Consider the following 25141-nt stretch of genomic DNA (forward strand, 5'->3'; position numbering starts at 1 on the left):
TAATCGCACCAACTGTTGTCACCTTCTCACCAAGCTGCTTGGCGATTGTATTGTAGCCCATTCCAGCCTTGTGTAGGTCTACAATCTTGTCCCTGACATCCTTGGAGAGCTCTTTGGTCTTGGCCATGGTGGAGAGTTTGGAATCTGATTGATTGATTGCTTCTGTGGACAGGTGTCTTTTATACAGGTAACAAGCTGAGATTAGGAGCACTCCCTTTAAGAGTGTGCTCCTAATCTCAGCTCGTTACCTGTATAAAAGACACCTGGGAGCCAGAAATCTTTCTGATTGAGAGGGGGTCAAATACTTATTTTTATAACATTTTTTTTTTTATAACATTTTTGACATGCGTTTTTCTGGATTTTTTTGTTGTTATTCTGTCTCTCACTGTTCAAATAAACCTACCATTAAAATTATAGACTGATCATTTCTTTGTCAGTGGGCAAACGTACAAAATCAGCAGGGGATCAACTACTTTTTTCCCTCACTGTAATCATGGCTACCCGGACTATTTGCATTGTCCCCCCCCCCCCTTTTACGCTACTGCTACTCTCTGTTTATTATCTATGCATAGTCACTTTAACTCTACCCACATGTACATATTACCTCAATTACCTCGACTAACCAGTGCCCCCGCACATTGACTCTGTACCGGTACCCCCTGTATATAGCCTCCCTACTGTTATTTTATTTTACTGCTGCTCTTTAATTATTTGTTATTTGTATTTTTTACTTATCTATTTTTTACTTAACACCTATTTTTCTTAAAACTGTGTTCTTGGTTAAGGGCTTGTAAGTAAGCATTTCACTGTAAGGTCTACACCTGTTGTATTCGGCGCATTTGGCAAATAAAAGTTGATTTGATTTGATCCTTGGTGCTAATAAGGTAGCCTCTGACCTCTGACCTCTGTGGTACAGATGAAGCAGTGGGGTCATATTCAGACTATAGCTATTCCCTGCCAGTGCTGTACAGTATGCACTAGGGTTAGACATACATTTTAAAGTGAAAAATCTGAGTCTCAGTGTCATTCTGTTACAGTGGACTGCCCTACTTAATAAACCATCCTCTCCTCTCAGTTCAAGCTGAGGTTTCTATTCTGTTCTGTTGTATTTTATTGCATTCTATTAAGTTCAGTCCATTTCAAGATTAGATTTCTTTACTGTGGTAAGGGGAGACTCAGTGAAGCCTGTGTCCTGTGGGAATTGTTTGCCATATGATAGGAGGTGAGTTCTCGATATCTAAAGAAAAGGCCTAGCTATCAAGGGCATTGAACAATGAACCTAATACACTCTCGAACAATGTACCTCACACACTGTACCATATGCACGCATGCATGCATACACACACACACACACACACACATGGTATTGAGGGAGCAGGAAGTACAAAAAGCCTGTCCATCCCATGAAGTTGATAGAAAGGGAGCATAGGCACATCTCCTGGGACTGAGAATCCAACTGGCAGACTTTTCAGATAAATAATAATAATAATAATATGCCATTTAGCAGACGCTTTTATCCAAAGCGACTTACAGTCATGCGTGCATACATTTTTGTGTATGGGTGGTCCCGGGGATCGAACCCACTACCTTGGCGTTACAAGCGCTGTGCTCTACCAGCTGAGCTACAGAGGACCAGATCCCTGGTCTTTCCAAGAACACGCATCTGTTCTCACATCATCCCACTTTCAATGTGTGTTGGTGGGCATGGATCATCAGCTCACAGCCCTCAGAAAGGATTCCACCATCCAACACATCCACGTAGGCCTACAGTCCTATGCATAGCCCACTGTTCCACTACCATCTCTCACAAGCTTCCCATGTGAGTTATGGCACATTAGGTTAGGCTACTCTGCTCATGAGAAGAATCCAGCACATAACATTTGTTGATTGCGACATACGGGCTTAGAAGTAAAGGCTATCGCTAATACATCTCCTGTATGGTTTGTTGTCTCTCACTATTGCATGTAATTAAAGTTGCCTATTTACTCATGTTCAGATAAGAGATCGCATTTGTATATGAATTATACTACTTCCAGTTAACATTATATTTGTTGTAAAATACATGTTTATTGTATCTCCTTTGAGCTGTGTTATTGTTTCATGTATGGATCATCCACCTGTCCTTGGAGGCCTATGTCCTAAGGGACCATTACCTTAAGCCATTTGGCTTTGTGAGCTGGGAGGCCTGGTCATGTATAAACAATGTGCAGTTGCTTTAGCTTTCAGATGTGTGAGATTCTACATGTACATACTGTATCTTCACCATCACTGTTGCACTGTGGGACTACTCCGTCTGCTGTCCAACTGTGTGCTCCTAAACCCAACGAACTAAGCTGCCAGGTCCGTTATTCATAACATTATGTGAGTTCCACTGTATCACTATTATGCCCTAGTAAGTACAGTATAGAATGAGTGGGATACAGACTTCGCACCACAGAGATCCTAATAAATTAGTATTCTAATTATTAGTATTCCGTATTCTATGCTTTGCACTAACAACAACTAGATTCCATATTGACACCCACAGACTAATGTGTGCATAGCTTGGTCTAACCTGACCTGGTAGCCTAATGACCCAGATATTTCATCACCTAAAGGTTCTTCCTAGAACCGTCAATGAAGGGCTCTACCAAGAACCCTTTTATCTTTGGAGGGTTCTTCCTAGAACGGTTCCACCAGCCTTATGGTTTACAGGCCACATCAGGCCTGCAAGTCACATTATTCTGGTTTGCAAAGTGATGTGTAATTCCTATTGGAATCAAGCCAGAGTCAGGAGTGGAATTGTTAATCACCTGAAACCTGGATTGAGAATGGCTGGCAGGGTAGGGAAGATTTAATACTTTGACTACCTCAATCACTGTCACGCCCTGGCCTTGAGAGCCCGGTTATCTTTAGTTGGTTTGGTCAGGGTGTGAATTTCTATGTGTTGATCTAGTTTTGCATTTCTATGTTGGCCGGGTGTGGTTCCCAATCAGAGGCAGCTGTCTATCGTTGTCTCTGATTGGGGATCATACTTAGGCAGCCATGTTGCCTACCTTTGTTGTGGGATCTTGTTTGGCTTGTGTAGCCATTAGTGAGCTTCACGTCACGTTGCTTTTGTCTAGTGTTTATTTGTTCTAATAAACATGTACACATACCACGCTGCACCTTGGTCTGACCCGTCTCTCAACGAACGTGACAATCATCTAAACTGGAACAACCATCTCAGTAACGGGTGCAATAACGCCAACAGATTGGATTAGTTTAGAAAACGGTATGTTATTTATCTTTGTGTAGCATAAAATTAATCAACCAATCAATGTACATGCAAAAACACAGATGTTACAGTATAACAAATCATTCTGAAAATCTCCCTGCAATAGAGCATGCTGGGAAATATTATACACTGAGTGTACAAGGACACCTGCTCTTTCCATGACATAGACTGACCAGGTGAATCCAGGTGAAAGCTATGATCCCTTATTGATGTCACATGTACAATCCACTTCAATCAGTGTAGATAAGCATACATAATATTACACCTTGATGAAAAAGTACTGTATGTCAACTAGGCAAATGAGAAAGCAAAAACAATGTCAACAAAACAAAATCATACAGGTTAAAGAAGGATTTTTAAGCCTTGAGACAAATGAGACATGGATTGTGTATGTGTGCCATTCAGAGGGTGAATGGGCAAGACAAAAGATGTAAGTGCCTTTGAACGGGGTAAGGTAGTAGGTGCCGGGCGTATCGGTTTGTGTCAAGAACTGCAAAGCTGCTGGGTTTTTCACGCTCAATAGTTTACCATGTGTATCAAGAATGGTCCATCACCCAAAGGAGATCCAGCCAACTTGACACAACTGTGGGAAGCATTGGAGTGAAAATGGGCCAGCATCCCTGTGGAACGCTTTAGACACCTTGTAGAGTCCATGCAACTCAATATTAGGAAGGTGTCCTTAATGTTTTGTACACTCAGTGTATATGCTTTCAAAGAATCATCAAAATAACCCTTGTCTTCCAGAAAAGGTTATTCTGATCAAAACGGTTGTTGGTAGAACCCTATCCCTCTGCAAAGAACCCTTTTGGAACCCTTTTTTCTAAGAGTGTAGGATCAGTTTAGCCTTTTAGATTATAATGAATAAGATTACATGGACAGGGAGGACCTGATCCTAGATCTGCACTCTTACTATAAGATGCTTTGAGAATACCATCCCTGGCCTTATGAATCACTCCTGGCCTTATGCATCACTGTCCTATAGAGTGAGTCTAAACCAGGGGTGTCAAACGTCCGGCCCGCGGGCCGGATCAGGCCCGCAAACGGGTTTAATCCGGCCCGCGAGATGATTTTGTAAAGTATAAAAATGAGCTGCAATTTTTCAATAAAAGAAACTGCTGTTCCAATTGTGTCCACTGGATGGCGCAATAGCAATTGTGTTAAGCAAGCAAACTGTTTATACCGGGGCAGAGCAAATAGGTCAAGCAAGTGCAGCCAGTCCGGATGAGCTACTTTGTTTTGCCCGCGATATTTATTACGGCTTCTACTTTTAACATTATGTGCTTTGGCACCCTCATTGCCCCAATATGTCTCTGTCAAAAAAGAGAAAAGTAGACGCAGAGTGCAGAGTGTTCCAAGAAAAATTTTCATCCTTCTATTTATTCACGGAATTGAATGGGAAAGCTGTATGTTTGGTGTGTTCACAGCATGTTGCAATGCTGAAAGAATATAACCTTCGTCGCCACTATGTGAGTCTTCATGCCGACAAATATGACAACTTTCAAGGACACGAAGAGAGAAGGTGAATGAACTGTTGGTGGGTCTGAAGAAACAGCAGTCTGTGTTTACTCACTGCCGAGACATCAGTGACGCTGCAGTGAAAGCTAGCTACCTCATTGCTAATGAAATCGCAGTGGCTTCAAAACCATTTAGTGAGGGTGAATTTGTAAAAACATGCATGATGAAGGCAGCAGAGATTGTGTGCCCTGAAAAGCACCAGGCTTTTGCAAATATCAGCCTGACAAGAAACACAGTTGCAGACAGGATTTCCGATCTTTCAGTGGATTTGGACAGCCAGTTGAAGCAAAAAGTAAAGTCATTTATTGCGTTTTCGGGTTGCAATTGATGAAAGCACGGACATTACAGATGTTGCACAACTGGCCATTTTCATCCGCGGAGTTGATGACACATTGACCGTCACCGAGGAGTTCGTGGAGTTGGTGCCGATGACAGATACAACGACAGCAGCTGATATTTTCACTGCACTCGTCGGGCGCGCTGGACAGGGTCGGAGTGGACTGGTCCCGCGCTGTCAGCCTGGCTACAGATGGTGCGCCCTCAATTATCGGGAAAAAAGCAGGCGTTGTGACAAAGTTCAGAGAGAAAGTGCAATCTGCAAATGGAGGACGTGATTTTTGGACTTTTCACTGTATTTTGCACCAGGAGGCTTTGTGTTGCAAGTCATTAAAGATGGATAACGTCATGAAGGTGGTCATCCAAACTGTTAATTTCATCCGATCCAGAAGCCTGAATCACCGTCAGTTTGACAGCCTTCTCAGAGAGAAAGACCACATCTATGGCCTGCCATACCACACTGAGGTAAGATGGTTAAGCCGAGGTGCTGTGCTGAGGCGTTTCTTTTATTTACGAGAAGAAATTGAACAGTTCATGGAAGAAAAGGGCAAACCAGTCTTAGAATTTAATTCCGCAGAATGGATGCAGGACCTTGCATTTATGGTGGATGTTACAGAGCACCTGAATAACTTGAACAAACAGCTGCAAGGGCGCAACAAAGTTGCCACGCAGTATTATGACAGCATACGTTCTTTCAAGTTGAAGCTGTCATTGTGGGAGACGCAACTCGCCGGTGGTGATGAAGCTCACTTCCCCTGTCGGAAAAATGTGTGCGCGACCCAACATGTGGCAGACATGAAGCGGTTCAAAGATAAAATAACGTGACTGTTAAGGGAGTTTGAGCAACGCTTTCAGATTTTTGGTGAACTGGAGAAAGACTTCAAAGTTTTTTGTTCGCCATTCACCGTGAATCCCTCTCATCTGCCCGTCAGCATCCAACTTGAAATAATAGACTTGCAGTGTGACTCGGATTTGAAGGGCAAATTTGCCGCAGCTGGCTTGGACACATTTTATCAGAATCTCTTGCCAGGTTACCCCAACTTGACAGCCCTCGCTGCAAAACTGTTGTGTATGTTTGGAACCACATATCTTTGTGAGCAAGTTCTCTGTAATGAGCATAAATAAAACAAAGCTGCGCTCAAGGCTCACGCACAAGCACTTGAATCACATCCTGAAGTTGGCTGCCACTCAGGATGTGACACCTGATATTGATGCGCTGGTGAAAGCTAAAAGATGCCAGGTATCAGGAGTCAAATAAACTATGCAACCCCACTTAAAGTGCTGCATGAGACACCCTGATATAGTTCTGTGATCTGTGATATACTTCTGTGAATCACTGAGGCATTGTGTGTTTGTGTGTTGTTTGTCCTCAGAATTTCAAATAACTTGAGGTGTTTTATGATTAATAGTGATGTTGTGCTTTTGGACACACTGTCCTCAGGCTCCAGCTTTATGTTTATATGTTTTTATGTTGATGTGCTATTGTTTTTAATTGATTTTATTTTATTTGTATATTTAACCTATTGTTGACTCTGTGGTTCTTGCACTTATTTGGGGAACAGGATTTCATTATTTGTATCTACATTTCTGCCTGAGAAATGACACCCTGATATAGTTCTGTGATCTGTGAAACAGTTATGTGAATCACTGAGGCATTGTGTGTTTGTGTGTTCTTTTTCTTTAGAATTTTCAAATAAACGTGACGTGTTTTATGATTAATAGTGATGTTGTGCTTGTACTATTTTGGACACACTGTCCTCAGGCTCCAGCTTTATGTTTTATGTTGATAGTATTAAAACAAAGAAAACAATCTGAAGTTGTTGTTTTTAAGTTATATATACCATGATTTTACCGGTCCGGCCCACTTGGGAATAGATTTTCCTCCATGTGGCCCCTGAGCTAAAATGAGTTTGACACCCCTGGTCTAAACAATAAACCTCTCCACTCTCCCTGTCATTTCAATAGTGGTAAATTGGTGGGAAATTAGTGGGAAACTCTCCAGCACTTTGCCCATCATGTGGCTGTGCAGACTGGTGGTTTACTACTACCCGCGGTGTGGACTGACAGTTAATTAAGCCTTCAGACCTGCTCCCTGGAGCATCACTACTCTGTATCGTGGGCATGAGAAGAGCACAGGGACGCCAGCGGCTCCGACGCCAGGCACCGTGACCTCAGGAGTTGACAGGGGGAGCAGCGGTAGCTCTCTTTCCATTACAATGTATCTGTACACACTCTCTCTCCCTCTACTCCCCTCTTTCTCTCCCTCCCTACTGAACCTTCATTCTCTCTCCCGCACTATTTCCTTCCTCTTCTGTCATTCCTTCATTCCTTCCTTTACCTCTTCCTCATCAATTCTCTCCATCCCTAGCCTTTACATCCTAATCTCTCCCCCCTTGTCCGCTACCTCTCTGTTATTTTCTCCTTTTGTACTCTTAATCTCTCATTCAACCTACCCTTTATCTCTTTCCATCTCTCCCTCCCTCTCTAGCCTTTACCCTCAGTGTTGCTCTGTCCACTCACAGTTACCTGGCTTGGTGTATCAGGTGTCCTGAGAGGAACGCTACACTGGCAGAGACCGTGGTAACGTGGTGTGGATTTCAGGACCCTTGTACACTAGTAGTGTCCCTGTCTGACTCTATAGAGACCACAGGAGGTTGGTGGCACCTTAATTGGGGAGATCAGGCTCATGGTAACAGCTGGAGCGGAATGAGTGAAATGGTATCAAATACATCAAACACATGATTTCCATGTGTTTGATGCCATTCCATTTGCTCCGTTCTAGACGTTATTATGAGCCGTCCTCAGCAGCCTCCACTGGTAGAGACGGCCCAGAGACAAGTTGATGGTTATCACGCTAGAAGGTTACTGAGAGTCACATGAATGATTGCACTGAATGATTGCACCGTTTTTGATATTTGGACAACATTTTGATCAAAACACTGAATTACACTGTTCTGAATTAGAGTAGTTAAACTTGCATGAAGTATAACTATATATTTATTTAGGACACACCAATGTTGTGTATAGTTTCTAACTGCCCAAAGCTCCTGCCCAATAAGCATGTTGACAAAATGTGGTAATCTCATCCCAAATCAAGCTTATCTCAACTTGGGCTACTATAATATTGATGATTGTCCTTACTACAAGCTTTCCCTGTCTCCCCCTCTATGCTTTACACTGGCAGCCCATTTCTGATCTTTTTTTTATCTCAAAAAAGATCTGATGTGAAAAGATCTAATGTAATTGGTCAAAAGACCAATTAGTGGAAAAATATCACAATTGGGCTGCTGATCTGATCGCTATGGCTCTTGGACACCCTTTAAGGCAAAAAATGGGTTATCTTCAATAAGTTGTATTATTGAAGGTGTGCTGGCCCTTTACTAATCATTGCTTTTCAGTGTCTTTTGGCTCTGTTTTGTGATGTTTGTAGGCAGCACTAGTTTTCCTGCCCAAAATGGTAAGATGTTTGTTTTTTCTGCTCTTTTGATCATTTAAAATTTGTTTCGACTTAACACAATACTATGACTTATCTAATTTTATTTTGAAAATGTCACACTACTTTGATTTGACCCAATGTACTATGATTTTTAATCTTCAGCCTTATTTTTGTCCCCTAGGCCAGGGTTCTTAAACTTTTGTTGAGAAAATGAGAAGTTTACTGTCCTCCCATGACCCAAATGTAAGAATAGTGTGACTATAGATGTATTGTCATGCCCTACCTTTGACATGCCCAGGGCCCACTTTGGGTCCCGACCCATAGTTTAAGAAACCCTGCTGTAGGCTATGGATATCTTTATAGCGTTTAAACTGCTACTATGGAGTCTATTTTATTATTCCAGTTTCTCTGGCCAGTATGGTTATGTCCTTGGCAACATGGGTATGGAGTGATTTCAGTGCTACCAGTTTTAGAATTTGAGTTTGCTTTCTACTTTTAGTAGGCTACACTATTGGTCCTACTACTGCGACTTACAAAAATCCAGGCCTATCTGAAATGCAGCCATATACACAACTGTCATTTTGCACACAATGTTGAAGAGGAGCCTCACGAAGACTGGTAGCTCAAGATGCGCTCTGTTCACTGAATACTTTCTTTAGGGTGGAGAATTTTTGCACATTGCTGTGACGTCCCTAATGTTTCAGTGCCAACTGCAATCGGCATTGTGAACAAAGGCCCGCCATATCTTGAAGAACTGAGTGGGGTCCACTGGCAGTGGTTGCAATTTCACTTTGCAAGAACGTGCAAGCCACAAACTCTTCCACTGGTTGAGTTTTGGTTTGATCCAACAGGTTGTCAGGTGCTAGCGGCTGGGCTAACAGGTGCTTGTTGGGGCGGCAGGTAGCTTAGTGGTTAAGAACGTTGTGCCAGTAACTGAAAGGTCGCTGGTTCTAATCCCCGAGACGACTAGGTGAAAAATCTGTAGATGTGCCCTTGAGCAAGGCACTTAACCCTAATTGCTCTGGATAAGAGCGTCTGCTAAATGACTAAAATGTAATGTAAATGTTGTTGTGGCGGTACCCTCATGGTGCTAGTGGATGGGCTAACAGGTGCTTGTTGTGGCGGTACCCTCATGGTGCTAGCGGCTGGGCTAACAGGTGCTTGTTGTGGCGGTACCCTCATGGTGCTAGCGGCTGGGCTAACAGGTGCTTGTTGTGGCGGACCCTCAGGTGCGGGTGGGCTAACAGGTGCTTGTTGTGGCGGTACCCTCATGGTGCTAGCGGCTGGGCTAACAGGTGCTTGTTGTGGCGGTACCCTCATGGTGCTAGCGGCTGGGCTAACAGGTGCTTGTTGTGGCGGTACCCTCATGGTGCTAGCGGCTGGGCTAACAGGTGCTTGTTGTGGCGGTACCCTCATGGTGCTAGGCCCTGGCTCTAACTCTTGTTGGGCAGCATGGAGGATGGGCCGGTATTACATTTGCTTCTAGGCTCTCAACCTCGGTGGTTGGGCCAGCAGGCTGCTCGGCATCGCTCTCTGTGACAGTCCATTGGATCCCACCCAGGGCGGGGTAAAATTAGCTTCCTAAATAAGGCAGGACCTTAATGACATTGCATGGCTAGGTGCCCAATCAGAATGCATTTTTGAATTTTAACTAAATATATTACATCCCCCCCTCAGATCATGAGCATTTAGCCTCTGTCCCGTCTGTGCTACTGGCAGGCATTGCGGCGCTACATTGGCAAAACCGGCCATTGTAATTCATAACATTTTATGGGGCAACAACTGGGGAAGGGCACATTCTATCTGGGGGTCCATGCCCAGCTTATCCACCCCATAGAGCCAGCCCTGCCAAGGTAGCGAAGTCTCATTTATCTATCTAAACTGGAACCACTCAATAACTGATGCAGTTATTGAGTCCAACCACTTAGATTTGGGTTAGTGTAGAAAAATTTGTTTTCTTTGTAATATAAGAGTAATCAATGTGCATGCAGAAACATAGATATTGAAATAAACTATTCTAAAAAGCAACCTGCAACAAAGCATGCTGGGAAATATGATAATGTTTTTCACTGCGGGTTAATGGAAATTAACAACACTGTTGCTTCCACTGACTCAAATAGCACTGCATTTAGTCACTGCAGGTGTCAATTTCAATCCTACTGGTGTTAACCCCCCTAGAATCAACACTGGTTTAACGCTTACCTCTACGCCGAGATTTTAACGCCCACAAATTTGCTGTTTGGGGTCGTTCTTGAATTGCGTTGGCATTTGGGCATGGCATTTTTGCATATTGAGTTTTAAAACTATGCAATATTCATTTGATTCAGTTTCAAATAATTGAAATTCATTTTCAATGTATAAATTACATTTGTGCACTACACATTCAAATATTGAATTTCAAGTGCTGAATACAAAACCAATGATAAAATTCAATTTCTGGTGGCACTGATATAACTCCATATGCTACATTTCCTGTCATTTTTGGCTATTGCTAACACTGTCACTTAAAGTATTTAACAAATGGTGATATTGAGTTACTATGACATTATCAGTTGGAGTTATGACTGTATACATCTAAATGTGTTATCAGCTCATGTAATGAGAATGTTAAATGATTTGGAGTTATTATTTTCAACAAGCTAACTTACTGAGCTACCTGAAGCTGAATGTCTAAACTGTATTTCCAGCCCTGACCCTGTGTGAGCAGGCTAGAGCCAATACCCCCAATATTCCTGGAGCCTATGTACCCCAGTGTAACAAGGAGGGCCTGTACACCCCTAAGCAGTGATATGGCTCTATAGGATACTGCTGGTGTGCTACTGCCAAGGGACAGATATCGTCTTTCCACTCCTCCAGGCTCTCCCCATCCCATGTGTAGTGAGACGGGTAGGAGTGAAGCATGTGTACTGTATCATATCACAATTGTAATGAATTATAATCAGATTGATATACGATTACATTTTCAGTTGGAATAATGCCATTAACATTTATTAATCAGGTCACAATAACAAATTATTATCCTTCAGTCCCTAGCAGCCAGACGCTCCCAGAGAAGACCTCAAGACCCAGTGTTCCTGAGATGGAACGACCTGTGAACGGCAACCCACGGGTATTGGTTATGGGTTCCAAAGGCCTCTCAGAATGTTGGACCACCTATGTGTGGCAGCCCAGAGGACTTCATACCAGACACATCCACCCAATCTCCAGAATCCACTGGCGACCAGCAAGGTAAAGGAAACGCAGTTGCCGCTGAGCAGCAAGAACCGGTCCCATGGATCAAGCAGAGTGTTTGCCCCCCCAGCTTCCATGATCCTGTTCTACCTCCATCCAGCTTTATTTTTCAGAATGATAACAACTATGAACGAGGCAGTGGTCTTCAACACCCGCTACTCCCCAGGAGAGACAGCCCAGCCCTCTGTTAGTGTTGTATCCCATGACATCAGAAACCTGTGCCTAACAGCCTCTCCTTGGACCAAGTGCTAGATCCAAAGGAGTGCGGTATCCTATCCTCAGGTAATGTACTGCTACAACTACATGTGTACAGTAGTCTAATTTGGATGACTGACACTTCAATTTTTCTCCCCACAGACCTTGGCAATTGGTGCATGAAGGATGGGCTATAAGGTAAGTGTCAATTTGTATGGCATTCCAAATGTGGTGTGCTGTGATTACTTAGTACTAATGTTTTTCTACATCCTATAGGTTCTACATGACGCTCATCCCCCTTGGTGACGCGCGAATGTACAATAAACGTTTTGAATGTAATTATATTTTGCTGTTTTGAATTCAATGGTAATCTTGTAATTTGGGGGAATGTAGATTTGATATTACTTAGGTTCTATCATAAAGTCTGGTTTCCTTTAACCTTCTACATAGTTATAATCTGACACCCCAAGAGATTCAAACACACAATTACATTTCAGATACTGGGAACTTGGGTATTGCTGTAAATCCTTCACTAACTTTTCCAACCAGCCTAGAAGTGATTAATCCAAGGCCTCCAGCTGTGAATAGAGAACTGATACCATTGGTATTTAGCCAGATTAAGTGGCTCTGCATGTACGTTTATTAATTCATCAAACAGAATGTGAAAGTTCACCAAAGGAGGCACAGTGTACTGTAGTTTTACTTTTCTGTGGAGGACATGTTAGCAAATGCCACAATTGGGAAAAGCCTGAAAAGTGGCCATGCTGCACTTTTGGAGTAAATTTGGGGACACTGGCCCCATCCAAGTTTTTTGATGGGTACCAATAGTTACTGAGGAAGCCAAAGGGAAGAACGAATAATGACCTGATTTATCAACAAGCTGTAAGAAAGAAACAGCATCTTGTCTGAACACTAATGAGAATATAATTATGATAGAATGGGTTTGCTCTTTTCAGGAGAACGGACACTGCATGTAAGAGCAGTCAAGTCTCCAGCCAGCGACTATAGCCAGTCATCACGTCACTGTCTGGACGGAACAGTTTTCAACGCACTAAATGAGCCCTACTACACAACTTCCGACTACAGTACATAAAACCTGTCAAAGCAGTTGTCTGTGGGAAGCACTTTGGTGCTGGCACATTCAGAAGCCTTCACGTTGTCGGTCTGTCCTTGCTCTTGAATGAATAACGGTCATTGCTGCACTCTGAGCAGAGCTTTGAGATGTACAGTAACCACACAGTGGAACAAGCAGCTGGCATCTTCACTTGTAGTAAATCGCTAATAGATTTGACGTACATCTACCAAACTGGCTTGTGGAAGGTTCAACATCCAAGCATGTACATTGGTATAAATATTAGTGACCAACTGCAGATACTAGAACTATTTTCACAGAATGACTCCTGACAAAACTAAGTACGCAACTATAGGAAGTGCATCATGTTTATGGAAATGTGATATCTTAATGCAAAGTGAACATGAGTGTCTACATGTAATTGACTGTACACATGCAAATATGAGCATAAACATATACACACACACAGGCAGCACACTGTTGGGTTACCTTGGCACTGGAATCCTTGTTTCCCAAATCCCCTGTGAAAAGCAGTGAGAAGGAGCAGTCAGTGACAGCAGGACAGATGGTGTTCTTACCTGTCCTTCTAATGATGCTCCTTCAAGTCATACATTAGGGTCCCACTGGGCAAAAACTGGTTGAATCAACATTTTCCACATCATTTCAACACAAATCAATGTGACGAGGTTGAATCAATTTGGATTTGCAAAAAGTCAACTTAAGGGCATTTAGTATTTTTTTAATTAACCCAACTTTTAAGCTAAATCCAATGACGTGAAACGTTTTGATTTTACACTGAATTCACATTAGTTGACAGCTCAACCAAATGTAAACTGACATCTGTGCCCAGTGGGGTAGCTGTGGTCCAGGGCATTAGTGCACTTTCCTCTGCTAGTAAAGCCCTGGACCAGAGCTAGCAGTATGGTTACTGCTGTATCATTTGATTGTATTCATGTACAATAGATGGAGAGTTTAGACGTCTCCAGGCTATAAGACCTGAGCATGGCAAGATGTGTGGTGGACGTACAATGGATGGAGAGTTTACGGATGTGTCCAGGCTATAAGACATGAGCATGGAAAGATGTGGGGAGGAGGGAAATTAGACTTCAAAAGAAGGGAAAGATCAATTCAATAGCTTACTGAATGCGAGTGCAAAATAAACAACAATATCTGATACACCCCCTCAATCATCAGAGACATAGGCTTTATGGGGAGAGTTTAGTATGGCCTGGTCGGTAAACAATTGGCACATTAGCATCAGATCCATACCCAATTCGGGAGCACTGAGTTCTAGTTGCCAATCAGCGCGCAGAAGGGTGTTTTTGTAAGGTGAAGTGCGAGCGCCATATGATTTAACGAGAATCGCGCCTGTGAAATTATTTACTGTTTGCATCAAATGGAATTTATTGAACATTCATAACTACTACATCCAATTAAGTTGATAACATAAGGTGTAATTTGAATTAACAAAGTATACATTTTTGCGAGGATAAGCGCCTAATAGGCTAATAATGAGTCTAATAGCAGTGCCTCTGTCAAAACTATTGTACACTTTACATAAGGCAGACCTATTTTGCATTATACAAAACAACAAATAGGGTAAACAAGAAAATACACTAACACGAGCGCAATGAGAGCGCACCAACTTTTCCTCTCCCCTTTCACACAATGACGGGTGCACAAGAGCATTGATGCTTACCATATGAAGTCTGTGCAATGACTGCAGAATGTCGGTTGCTTGAAAAACCTGGCAGTAAATTTGTGATTTTTGACTTCATGCACGTTTTTCTGCCGCAGAGCACCTTTGCGGGCGAAACGGTTCCCAACCGCAGCTGAGTCGCAATAATGTAAAAGATGATGATCAGCCATTGCAGAAAAAGTAGGCTACACGGTCGTACGGTTCAGTTTTATTCCAAAGTATCTTCAATTGTATTTCAATACGATCACTAAAATACTATAGGCTACCGCAACTGCGAAATAGCCACTGGACAGCGGATTTCCCTTTTGCTAGAGCCACAGCTGAGCGCTTCTTTTTCATTCTAAGTGACGTCAATAATATGATATCCAGTGTTGAACAACAGCTGTTCGAAATTGGAAGTTAGCAACGCCATCATGTGGATGAAGTGTATTATTACAGCGATACGCTATTCTCAGAAAATAATCTGTGTTTAGGCTACTCATATTCCATGCTCATCATCTAGCTAAACCTATATCATTTTTGGTAACAAATATGTTTCTACCTGGGACAATCCCAGTTCAACCTTTGTTTCCTAAATCTACCTCTGTTGCACAGACCGCTTTCTTTATTTTAATCGTGAACAGAGTGCGTGACTTTGCCTCACCATATAGATTTCTGGGTCGTTCCACCAATTCGGTGCCTTTTGAGGTGTGCAATTTGGTGAAAAAAAAATATTTGGATTTCACCTCATTGTAACATTATGTCATAAAGAGCATATGTTCAATAAAAAAAAACGTTTTCCCATCTCAAGAGGTTGAATAAAAAAATAACAGGGTTGACGATTTCATCTTAAATCAGCCATGAATCCTCTTGTGAAAGGGGGAATGGAAGCTTGTTGTGTGCAAGAGGGAGGGGCAATTGAATGCAAGCTTCACACAAGAAAATGAAATTGTTAAAACGTTTCTAGCCTATCTATCTATGGGTTAAAGGGTTGACATGTTCTCAACCCACTCAGTTTTACACCACAAAACACCAGAAAATTGCCAAAAAGAGTAGGACCAGCCCACCTGCTTTTACACTATTATTTGATTATTAGATGTTAAATGCTTATTTCGAAAAAAATATTTAAAAAGGAATAGTTTCACCATATTAAAACGAGAGTTCAGTTCACATAACAGGGTTGACCTTAAAAATGAGGGACAGTTTTTTTTGTTTTTGTTTTTTTTATCTTAAAATGAATCACTAACCACATTATTATTTATTTAATCTTTAGGAATTACTTTATCAAAGCAACAAAATAACTAGGGCTTTACAATGATGGTGAAAACTTGGAGAAATGTTGAGGTTAAGTGTGTTAAAATCTTCCTGGAAGTCACAGAGGGACAGGTCAAAATCCTGAATTTGGCACTTTAGCAAGTCTTTATTCATATAAAAAATCTGATTGATCGAATTCTCCATGTGGTCTATATTAAAGGGCACTTCATTGAATATAACAGGCTTTTAAAATTCAATATTGGTGCACAATTTCTACTTAAAATATCAAAGGGATGCTAAATAAACTCATTTTGTTGAACGACACTAATGAATTTCTACTGTGATTTGCATGATAATGTTGGTATGCCCTTTAAAGAATGTCATTGCTCGCTGAAAAAACACGTTCAATCACTTTCGCAAACCAACATTACAGCTAGCCCTATAAATAGTACGGCAAATTCATGATATTGATAATGGGCCTAAACATTTCCATTTAGAAATAAAAAAAGACAATATTCAAATGTAATTATTTGTTATTCATCTGAATTTGGCTTACTATGTATAGGGATAGGCCTTCATCACAACATACCTGGTTCAAATAGGCCTACAGTACCAGTCAAAAGTTTGGACACACCTACTCATTCAAGGGTATACAGAAGATAGCCCTATTTGGTAAAAGACCAAGTCCATATTATGGCAAGAACCACTCAAATAAGCAAAGAGAAACAACAGTCCATCATTACTTTAAGACATGAAGGTAAGTCAATACGGAAGATTTCAATAACTTTGGAAGTTTCTTCAAGTGCAGTCGCAAAAACCATCAAGCGCTATGATGAAACTGGCTCTCATGAGGACCGCCACAGGATGGAAGACCCAGAGTTACCTCTGCTGCAGACGATAAGTTCATTAGAGTTACCAGCCTCAGAAATTGCAGCCCAAATAAATGCTTCACAGACTTCAAGTAACAGACACATCTCAACATCAACTGTTCAGAGGGCACTGTGTGAATCAGGCCTTCATGGTCAAATTGCTGCAAAGAAACCACTACTAATGGACACTAATAAAAAGAAGAGACCTGCTTGGGCAAAGAAACACGAACAATGGACATTAGACCGGTGGAAATGTGTCCTTTGGTCTGGAGTCCAAATTTGAGATTTTTGGTTCAAACCCACTGTGTCTTTGTGAGACGCGGTGTGGATGGACAGATGATCTCCGCATGTGTAGTTCCCACCGTAAAGCATGGAGGAGGAGATGTTATGTTGTGAAGGTGCTTTGCTGGTGACACTGTCTGTGATTTATTTAGAATTCAAGGCACACTTAACCAGCATGGCTACCATAGCATTCTATAGCGATACGCCATCCCATCTGGTTTGGGCTTTGTGGGACTATCATTTGTTTTTCAACAGGACAATGACCCAACACACCTCCAGGCTGTGTAAGGGCTATTTTACCAAGAAGGAGAGTGATGGAGTGCTGCATCAGATGACCTTGCCTACGGAGCTGTGAGGGGAACGGCACCTCCTTACCTTCAGGCTCTGATCAGACCCTACACCCAAACGAGGGCACTACGTTCATCCACCTCTGGCCTGCTAGCCCCCTACCTCTACGGAAGCACAGTTCCCGCTCAACCCAGTCAAAGCTATTCGCTGCTCTGGCACCCCAATGGTGGAACAAGCTCCCCCACGACGCCAGGACAGCGGAGTCACTGACCACCTTCCGGAGACACTTGAAACCCTACCTCTTTAAGGAATACCTGGAATAGTATAACAGTAATCCTTCTACACCCCCCCTACCCCAGTGGTGGTTGTCCCACTGGCTATCCTAAGTTGAATGCACCAATTTGTAAGTCGCTCTGGATAAGAGCGTCTGCTAAATGACTTAAATGTAAATGACCTGGCCTCCACAATCCCCCGACCTCAACCCAATTGAAATGGTTTGGGATGAGTCGGATGGCAGATTGAAGGAAAAGCAACCAACAAGTGCTCAGCATATGTGGGAACTCCTTCAAGACTGTTGGAAAAGCATTCCAGGTGAAGCTGGTTGAGAGAATGCCAAGAGTGTGCAAAGCTGTCATCAAAGCAAAGTGTGGCTATATACAATATTTGTTTAACACTTTTTTGTTTACTACATGATTCCATATGTGTTATTTCATCATTTTGATGTCTTCACTATTATTCTACAATGTAAAAAACAGTAAAAAAATAAATAAAACCTCTTGAATGAGTAGGTGTGTCCAAACATCTGACTGGTAAAAAAAAAAAATCCACCTTTCCAGAAATAAGTCTCTCACTGTTGCCGCTTGCTACAGACCCCCCTCAGCCCCGAGCTGTGCCCTGGACACCATATGTGAATTGATTGCCCCCCATCTATCCTCAGAGTTCGTACTGCTTGGTGACCTAAACTGGGATATGCTTAACACCCCGGCCAACCTACAATCTAAACTAGATGCCCTCAATCTGACACAAATTATCAACGAACCTACCAGGTATAACCCTAAATCTGTAAACATGGGCACCCTCATAGATATCATCCTGACAAATTGACCCTCTAAATACACCTCCGCTGTCTTCAACCAGGATCTCAGCGATCACTGCCTTATTGCCTGCGTCCGTAATGGGTCCGCGGTCAAACGACCACCCCTCATCACTGTCAAACGCTCCCTAAAACACTTTAGCGAGCAGGCCTTTCTAATTGACCTGGCCCGGGTATCCTGGATGGATGTTGACCTCATTCCGTCAGTAGAGAATGCCTGGTTGTTCTTTAAAAGTGCTTTCCTCTCAATCTTAAATAAGCATGCCCCATTCAAAAAATTCAGAACTAAGAACAGAAATAGCCCCTGGTTCTCCTCAGACTTGACTGCCCTTGACCAGCACAAAAACATCCTGTGGCGTACTGCATTAGCATCGAACAGCTCCCGCGATATGCAACTTTTCAGGGAAGTCAGATACCAATATACACAATCAGTAAGGAAAGCAAAGGCTAGCTTTTTCAAATAGAAATTTGCATCCTGTAGCACTAACTCTAAAAAGTTTTGGGACACTGTAAAGTCCATGGAAAATAAGAGCACCTCCTCCCAACTGCCCACTGCACTGAGGCTAGGAAACACTGTCACCACCGATAAATCTACAATAATCGAGAATTTCAACAAGCATTTTGCTACGGCTGACAATGCTTTCCACCTGGCTACCACTACCCCGGCCACCAGCTCTGCACCCTCCGCTGCAACTTGCCCATACCCCTCCAGCTTCTCCTTCACACAAATTCAGACAGCTGATGTTCTGAAAGAGCTGAAAAATCTGGACCCCTACAAATCAGCTGGGCTAGACAATCTGGACCCTTTCTTTCTAAAATTAGCCGCCGAAATTGTTGCAACCCCTATTTCTAGCCTGTTCAACCTCTCTTTCGTAACGTCTGAGATCCCCAGAGATTGGAAAGCTGCCGCGGTCATCCCCCTCTTCAAAGGGGGTGACACTCTAGATCCAAACTGTTACAGACCTATATCCATCCTGCCCTGCCTTTCGAAAGTATTTGAAAGCCAAGTTAACAAACAGATCACCGACCATTTCGAATCCCACCGTACCTTCTCCGCTATGCAATCCGGTTTCCGAGCTGGTCATGGGTGCACCTCAGCCACGCTCAAGGTTCTAAACGATATTATAACCGCGATTGATAAAAGACAGTACTGCGCAGCCGTCTTCATCGACCTGGCCAAGGCTTTCGACTCTGTCAACCACCGCATTCTTATTGGCAGACTAAATAGCCTTGGTTTCTCTAATGACTGCCTCACCTGGTTCACCAACTACTTCTCAGATAGAGTTCAATGTGTCAAATCGGAGGGCCTGTTGTCTGGACCTCTGGCCGTCTCTATGGGGGTGCCACAGGGTTCAATTCTCGGGCTGACTCTATTCTCTGTGTATATCAATGATGTTGCTCTTGCTGCTGGTGAAGCTCGGATCCACCTCTATGCGGACGACACCATTTTGTATACATCTGGCCCTTCATTGGACACTGTGTTAACAAACCTCCAAACGAGCTTCAACGCCATACAACACTCCTTCCGTAGCCTCCAACTGCTCTTAAACGCTAGTAAAACTAAATGCATGCTCTTCAACCGAACGCTGCTTGCACCCGCCCACCCGACTAGAATCACTACTCTCGCGGGTCTGACCTAGAGTATGTGGACAACTACAAATACCTAGGTGTCTGGTTAGACTGTAAACTCTCCTTCCAGACTCACATTAAGCATCTCCAATCAAAAGTTAGATCTAGAATCAGCTTCCTATTTCGCAACAAAGCCTCCTTCACTCATGCTGCCAAACATGCCCTCGTAAAACTGACTATCCTACCGATCCTTGACTTCGGCGATGTCATTTACAAAATAGCCTCCAACACTCTACTCAGCAAATTGGATATAGTCTATCACAGTGCCATCCGTTTTGTCACCAAAGCCCCATATACTACCCACCATTGTGACCTGTACGCTCTTGTTGGCTGGCCCTCACTACATAATCGTCGCCAAACCCACTGGCTCCAGATCATCTATAAATCACTGCTAGGCAAATCCCAGTCTTACCTTAGCTCACTGGTCACCATAGCAACACCCACCCGTAGTCTGCACTCCAACAGGTATATCTCACTGGTCATCCCCAAAGCCAACACCTTCTTTGGCCGCCATTCCTTCCAGTTACATTTACATTTACATTTTAGTCATTTAGCAGACGCTCTTATCCAGAGCGACTTAAAGTTAGTGAGTGCATACATTATTTTTTATTTTGTTTATTTTGTTATTTTATACTGGCCCCCCGTGGGAATCGAACCCACAACCCTGGCGTTGCAAACGCCATGCTCTACCAACTGAGCTACATCCCTGCCGGCCATTCCCTCCCCTACCCTGGACGACGCTGGGCCAATTGTGCGCCACCCATGGGTCTCCCGGTCACGGCCGGTTACGACAGAGCCTGGATTCGAACCAGGATCTCTAGTGGCACAGCTAGCATGGTGATGCAGTGCCTTAGACCACTGCGCCACTGCAGTTCGTTCCAGTCTGCTGCCAATGACTGGAACGAACTGCAAAAATCTCTGAAGCTGGAGACTCTTATCTCCATCACTAACTTTAAGCATCAGTTGTCAGAGCAGCTTACCGATCACTGCACCTGTACACAGCCATTCTGAAATTAGCCCACCCAACTACCTCATCCCCATATTGTTATTTATTTTGCTAATTTGCACCCCAGTATCTCTATTTGCACATCATCTTTTGCACATCTATCATTCCAGTGTTTATACGAAATTGTAACTATTTTGCACTCTGGCCTATTTATTGTCTTACCTCCATAACTTACTATATTCGCACACACTGTATATATATTTTCTGTTTGTATTTTTGACTTTATGTTTTGTTTACCTCATATGTAACTCTGTGATGTTGTTTTTATCGCACTGCTTTGCTTTATCTTGGCCAGGTCGCAGTTGTAAATGAGAACTTGTTCTCAACTGGCTTACCTGGTTAAATAAAGGTTAAATATAAAAATAAATAAAAAATATGCATTTGTATTTAAATACTTATTTTCTTTGTCTTTGAGTATTTAAAAATAATGTGGCCGAATCTAACAACTTATAGGTATTTGAAAGTATAAACAAAGGGAAAAATCCTGGAAATAGACCTATTTGAAACTATTTACATAGAGTTGTACAAATGGGCCTAGACTCAGCTACTTGTTTCCAATTATTTCATTTTTTACCTAGAACCAAACAGACCTGTGTACAAATGCATAGTAATGATTTGAACCCTGGTCTGCATCACATCCTTTTGTAAAACTATTTAACTCTATACTCAATGCAACATGTTGCAAATGCACAGAAAGGGTATCATTTTGGAAACGATAGCACGAGCACTTGTTGCCACGTCATCTTTGATTGACAATTTCTATGACAACAAGGACGCTCCCGTTTTCTGTTTACGGAAAAAGGATGTGACGTAAGACGCAGTCTGTGAAGCAGAAGTTTGAACCGTTTGGATCTGCAAAAGCTGGTAATAACAAGCTAATAACTCAACTTTTTCCAGTATTATCGCATAATGTTAGTTTGAAGTGTAATATATCGTAATTATCTAACTTGCGACAAAAATTAACACAAATTAGCAGTGAATGCTAAGCGCGCGGCCAGTTTTTGTCGTTTTGAAGTGCTGCTGACTCTAACAGTACAGAACTGATGCTAGCCAGATTGCTAGCTAACAAAGAATTTGCAGTGCTTGTCTAGCTAGCTTTATCGATAGCTGCACATTTATTGGCAAACTAGCTATATCATATTCAGTTGTGAGAGCTAGATGGTAGGATAGATATGCCGTCCTCACTTTCTCTTTGCAAGTCATAGGGTCTAGCGACGGTTCAGTTGCCTAGATGCAGTTATTAGCCAGCTGAGCTGGTGGCTCACTGAGTCTGTGTAGCTAACTCTTCCAAAGTTAGTTCTATGCAGGGTTGCCGATTTGATGACAGTAACAGCAAAGAGTTGCCAAATTTGTATTGAAACCTCTATTTTGATAACTTTCTGCGCGAGGTTTTTGTGATGCACATGCGCATAACGTCGAAAAGGTAAGCAGTCGAAAGTAACACTTAAAATGTGTGTTATTCCCAATGTGCAGGACATTATGAACAAACAAGAGGAGACGTGGGAGAAACTGGACTCAGAGTTTGACCATCACCTGGTTGACATGAAACCATATGTCCTAAAACTCCACCACAAGACAGGTCTACAGTAAAATGAGTTGTATAACTAAAAAGCAAGTGTTCTATAAATTGTAATTGTCTTATGTGTTAATAGTTAGTAATGCATTGATTGTAATTTCTTGCTCCCTATTTGACCGTAGAGCGCCAGCGATGTGCCCTGTGGATCAAGAAGCTGTGTGACCCAGCTGTATCCGGCTCGGGCCTGATGGGACGCAAGAACCGCAACATGTACTCCCGCCTTCTCCTGCACATGCTCAGAAGAGGGGTCCTGGAGGGCCCTTTCAGCCACAAGCCAGAGTCAGGCAGTCTCAGGACTCTACCAACATATATGGTAAAACAATCCTATATATAGTACTAAAGAGCAATGATGATGTAAGGTACTATAAATTCCAGAAGTATAATTTCTGCTCTATATTGCTAGTAGGCTGCCCATGCTGTTTATGTTTGTTTGTTTAATTCATGGTATGCCATTTTATAGTACTTTGTAGGCCCTGTATGTTATACGTTTTTTTTACTGTTTTAGGTGGCTAAACTCAGCTCTGCACCTTTTCTCATTGCCAGTCCATCTACTTTGATGAGCCTCTATGTGGCCGGGGCCTGGATCAGAGCACTGCAGTCCTGCCTGACTGGGTAACAGGAGAGCTGGGCCAGGGTGACGACTCCTGGGACAGCCAGCTCAGAGAGAGGGCCAGCTCCTCACCCACAGCCTACTCTAACACACACAGGTAGGTTATTGCCCTGCATAAACTAGCGCTTAAGCTACATACTCAACTGGTATGCATGCTAGCTACAGTAGAAGTCTGCTGAATTCAAACACACACACACAGGTGTTTAATCTGGTATAGACCACCTCACCCTTTGGGCAAAAGTGGTTGAGTCAACGTAGTTTCCTAGTTATTTCCTCTTACTTAAAAACATCTTCGATGTAAAGTCCCCTAAACCTGCGTGGTTCTGCATTGACTTTTTCCCCAACCTAAATATGCTGGACTGCCCTCGAATTCTGAAACATTGTCTATGCTACTCAACATGTTTTTTATTTCATTTTTATATAATAGGCTACTTACAGTAGTTGTATACATACTTCAATGTAAAATATAAACTCTCTGTTCACCTGTTAAATCTGACTGTATGTTATAAACCGCATTGCACTGAGCGATAGCCCTTGTTCACAGGGGCACAGTAGTATATTTTGTGTGTGTGTGTGTGAGTGTGACGTAGGATGTGAAATCTGAAACCACTTGAAGCTGGGATGGCCCTCCTGCCATTTTATTGGCTCTTCCAACTGTCCATCAACTCCTGGCTGAACCCTAAGTCACAGCCACTGACAAAGCACATGCCTGCAATCCTTACATTGTAGCGCTGTAGGAGAGATCATTTCGATAGCCATTAATCTAAAAATAATTAATAGATTTTAAACAAACAACACTTCCTGTTTGTCATAGAGGGACAAGATTAATATGAGATGAAAGGTGAGTTCCTAACGAGTTCAGGAAGCCAAGCTAAAGCTCTGAGACATTCACAGCGATGGGGGCAGACGTTTTGCTTAAGAGAGACCTTTAGGAAATATACATATTTTCTCTAACACTAAACATACAAATATGTATTTTACAGTTATAAGGAAGGTGAAATCTTATATTTAGTCATTTTATAATTTGATTATACTATATTTAGAAAGCATATAAGTCATTTCAAGCCTTATTCATACAGGTTTGTTGAATAGGAAATACATCATATAACATATTTCATATTTTTATCATATTTGTACTGTGTACTTAGCTTGTGTCCTCAAAAGTGACTACACCTCAGCAATTTATAGCTTTTTTCCAGAAAGGTGAGATTTTAACCTTTCTTGGAGTATGCAGCATTACTAGTTATTGTGTATGGCCCTCATGATAAATAATTACTTTTGGGGATTATGTTGGTTACATTTAGTTACATTTAACAGTTTTTTTAATTAACGTAGTCCCGTTGCGTAGATGTAGCTATTTCGTTGAATTTGCACAAAACATCATCAACATGGTTGTGCTCTTTTTGCGCAAATCTGTATTGTTTTCAGCAGCTTGACAGAATATCTCATGACAGTGCAATCAGATATGGACAGTGGACACTTGCTTTTTTGTATAGGCTACTGTATGGTCCCTAGGCTCCCTGTTTCTAGGTTCTTAAGTAGTCTGGAAACCTTGAACCCTCTCAGTCAGTCTACCAGTAAAACGGCTCTAGTAACTTGCTTATCAACAAGCGTTAATGTTGAGCCATGCACATAGCCTATCTATTTACTAGGCTACTACCCACTGTGCAAAAACATTGTTTCCATGTAATTTCAACAAAATAATTTCAATGTGATGACGTTGAATCAATGTGGAAAACTGATTGGATTGGCAAAAAGTCATCAACGTAAGGGAATTTAGTCTTCTTTTCACCCAACGTTTTAGCCTAAATCCAA

General features: G+C 42.3%; 2 protein-coding genes across 2 annotated transcripts in view; one reads left to right on the plus strand and one right to left on the minus strand.

Moving 5' to 3' along the window:
* Positions 1 to 15030, minus strand: part of LOC121551465 (protein kinase C alpha type-like) — a 207497-nt gene extending 192467 nt beyond the window's left edge. The window contains exons 1-2 of the mRNA XM_045211001.1: positions 14741 to 15030; positions 13531 to 13562 (exon numbers count right to left, since the gene is read on the minus strand). Coding sequence (XP_045066936.1) covers positions 13531 to 13562; positions 14741 to 14910 — 202 coding nt within the window. The 5' untranslated portion in view covers positions 14911 to 15030. The remainder of the gene's footprint in view (positions 1 to 13530; positions 13563 to 14740) is intronic.
* A 6920-nt stretch (positions 15031 to 21950) lies between these two features.
* Positions 21951 to 25141, plus strand: part of LOC121551829 (centrosomal protein of 112 kDa-like) — a 194055-nt gene continuing 190864 nt past the window's right edge. The window contains exons 1-4 of the mRNA XM_045210708.1: positions 21951 to 22004; positions 22614 to 22719; positions 22839 to 23029; positions 23260 to 23423. Of these exons, the coding sequence (XP_045066643.1) occupies positions 22620 to 22719; positions 22839 to 23029; positions 23260 to 23423 (455 nt within the window). The 5' untranslated portion in view covers positions 21951 to 22004; positions 22614 to 22619. The remainder of the gene's footprint in view (positions 22005 to 22613; positions 22720 to 22838; positions 23030 to 23259; positions 23424 to 25141) is intronic.

Source organism: Coregonus clupeaformis, chromosome 35 (genome assembly GCF_020615455.1).
Source record: "Coregonus clupeaformis isolate EN_2021a chromosome 35, ASM2061545v1, whole genome shotgun sequence".
In the NCBI taxonomy this organism is placed as follows: Eukaryota; Metazoa; Chordata; class Actinopteri; order Salmoniformes; family Salmonidae; genus Coregonus; species Coregonus clupeaformis.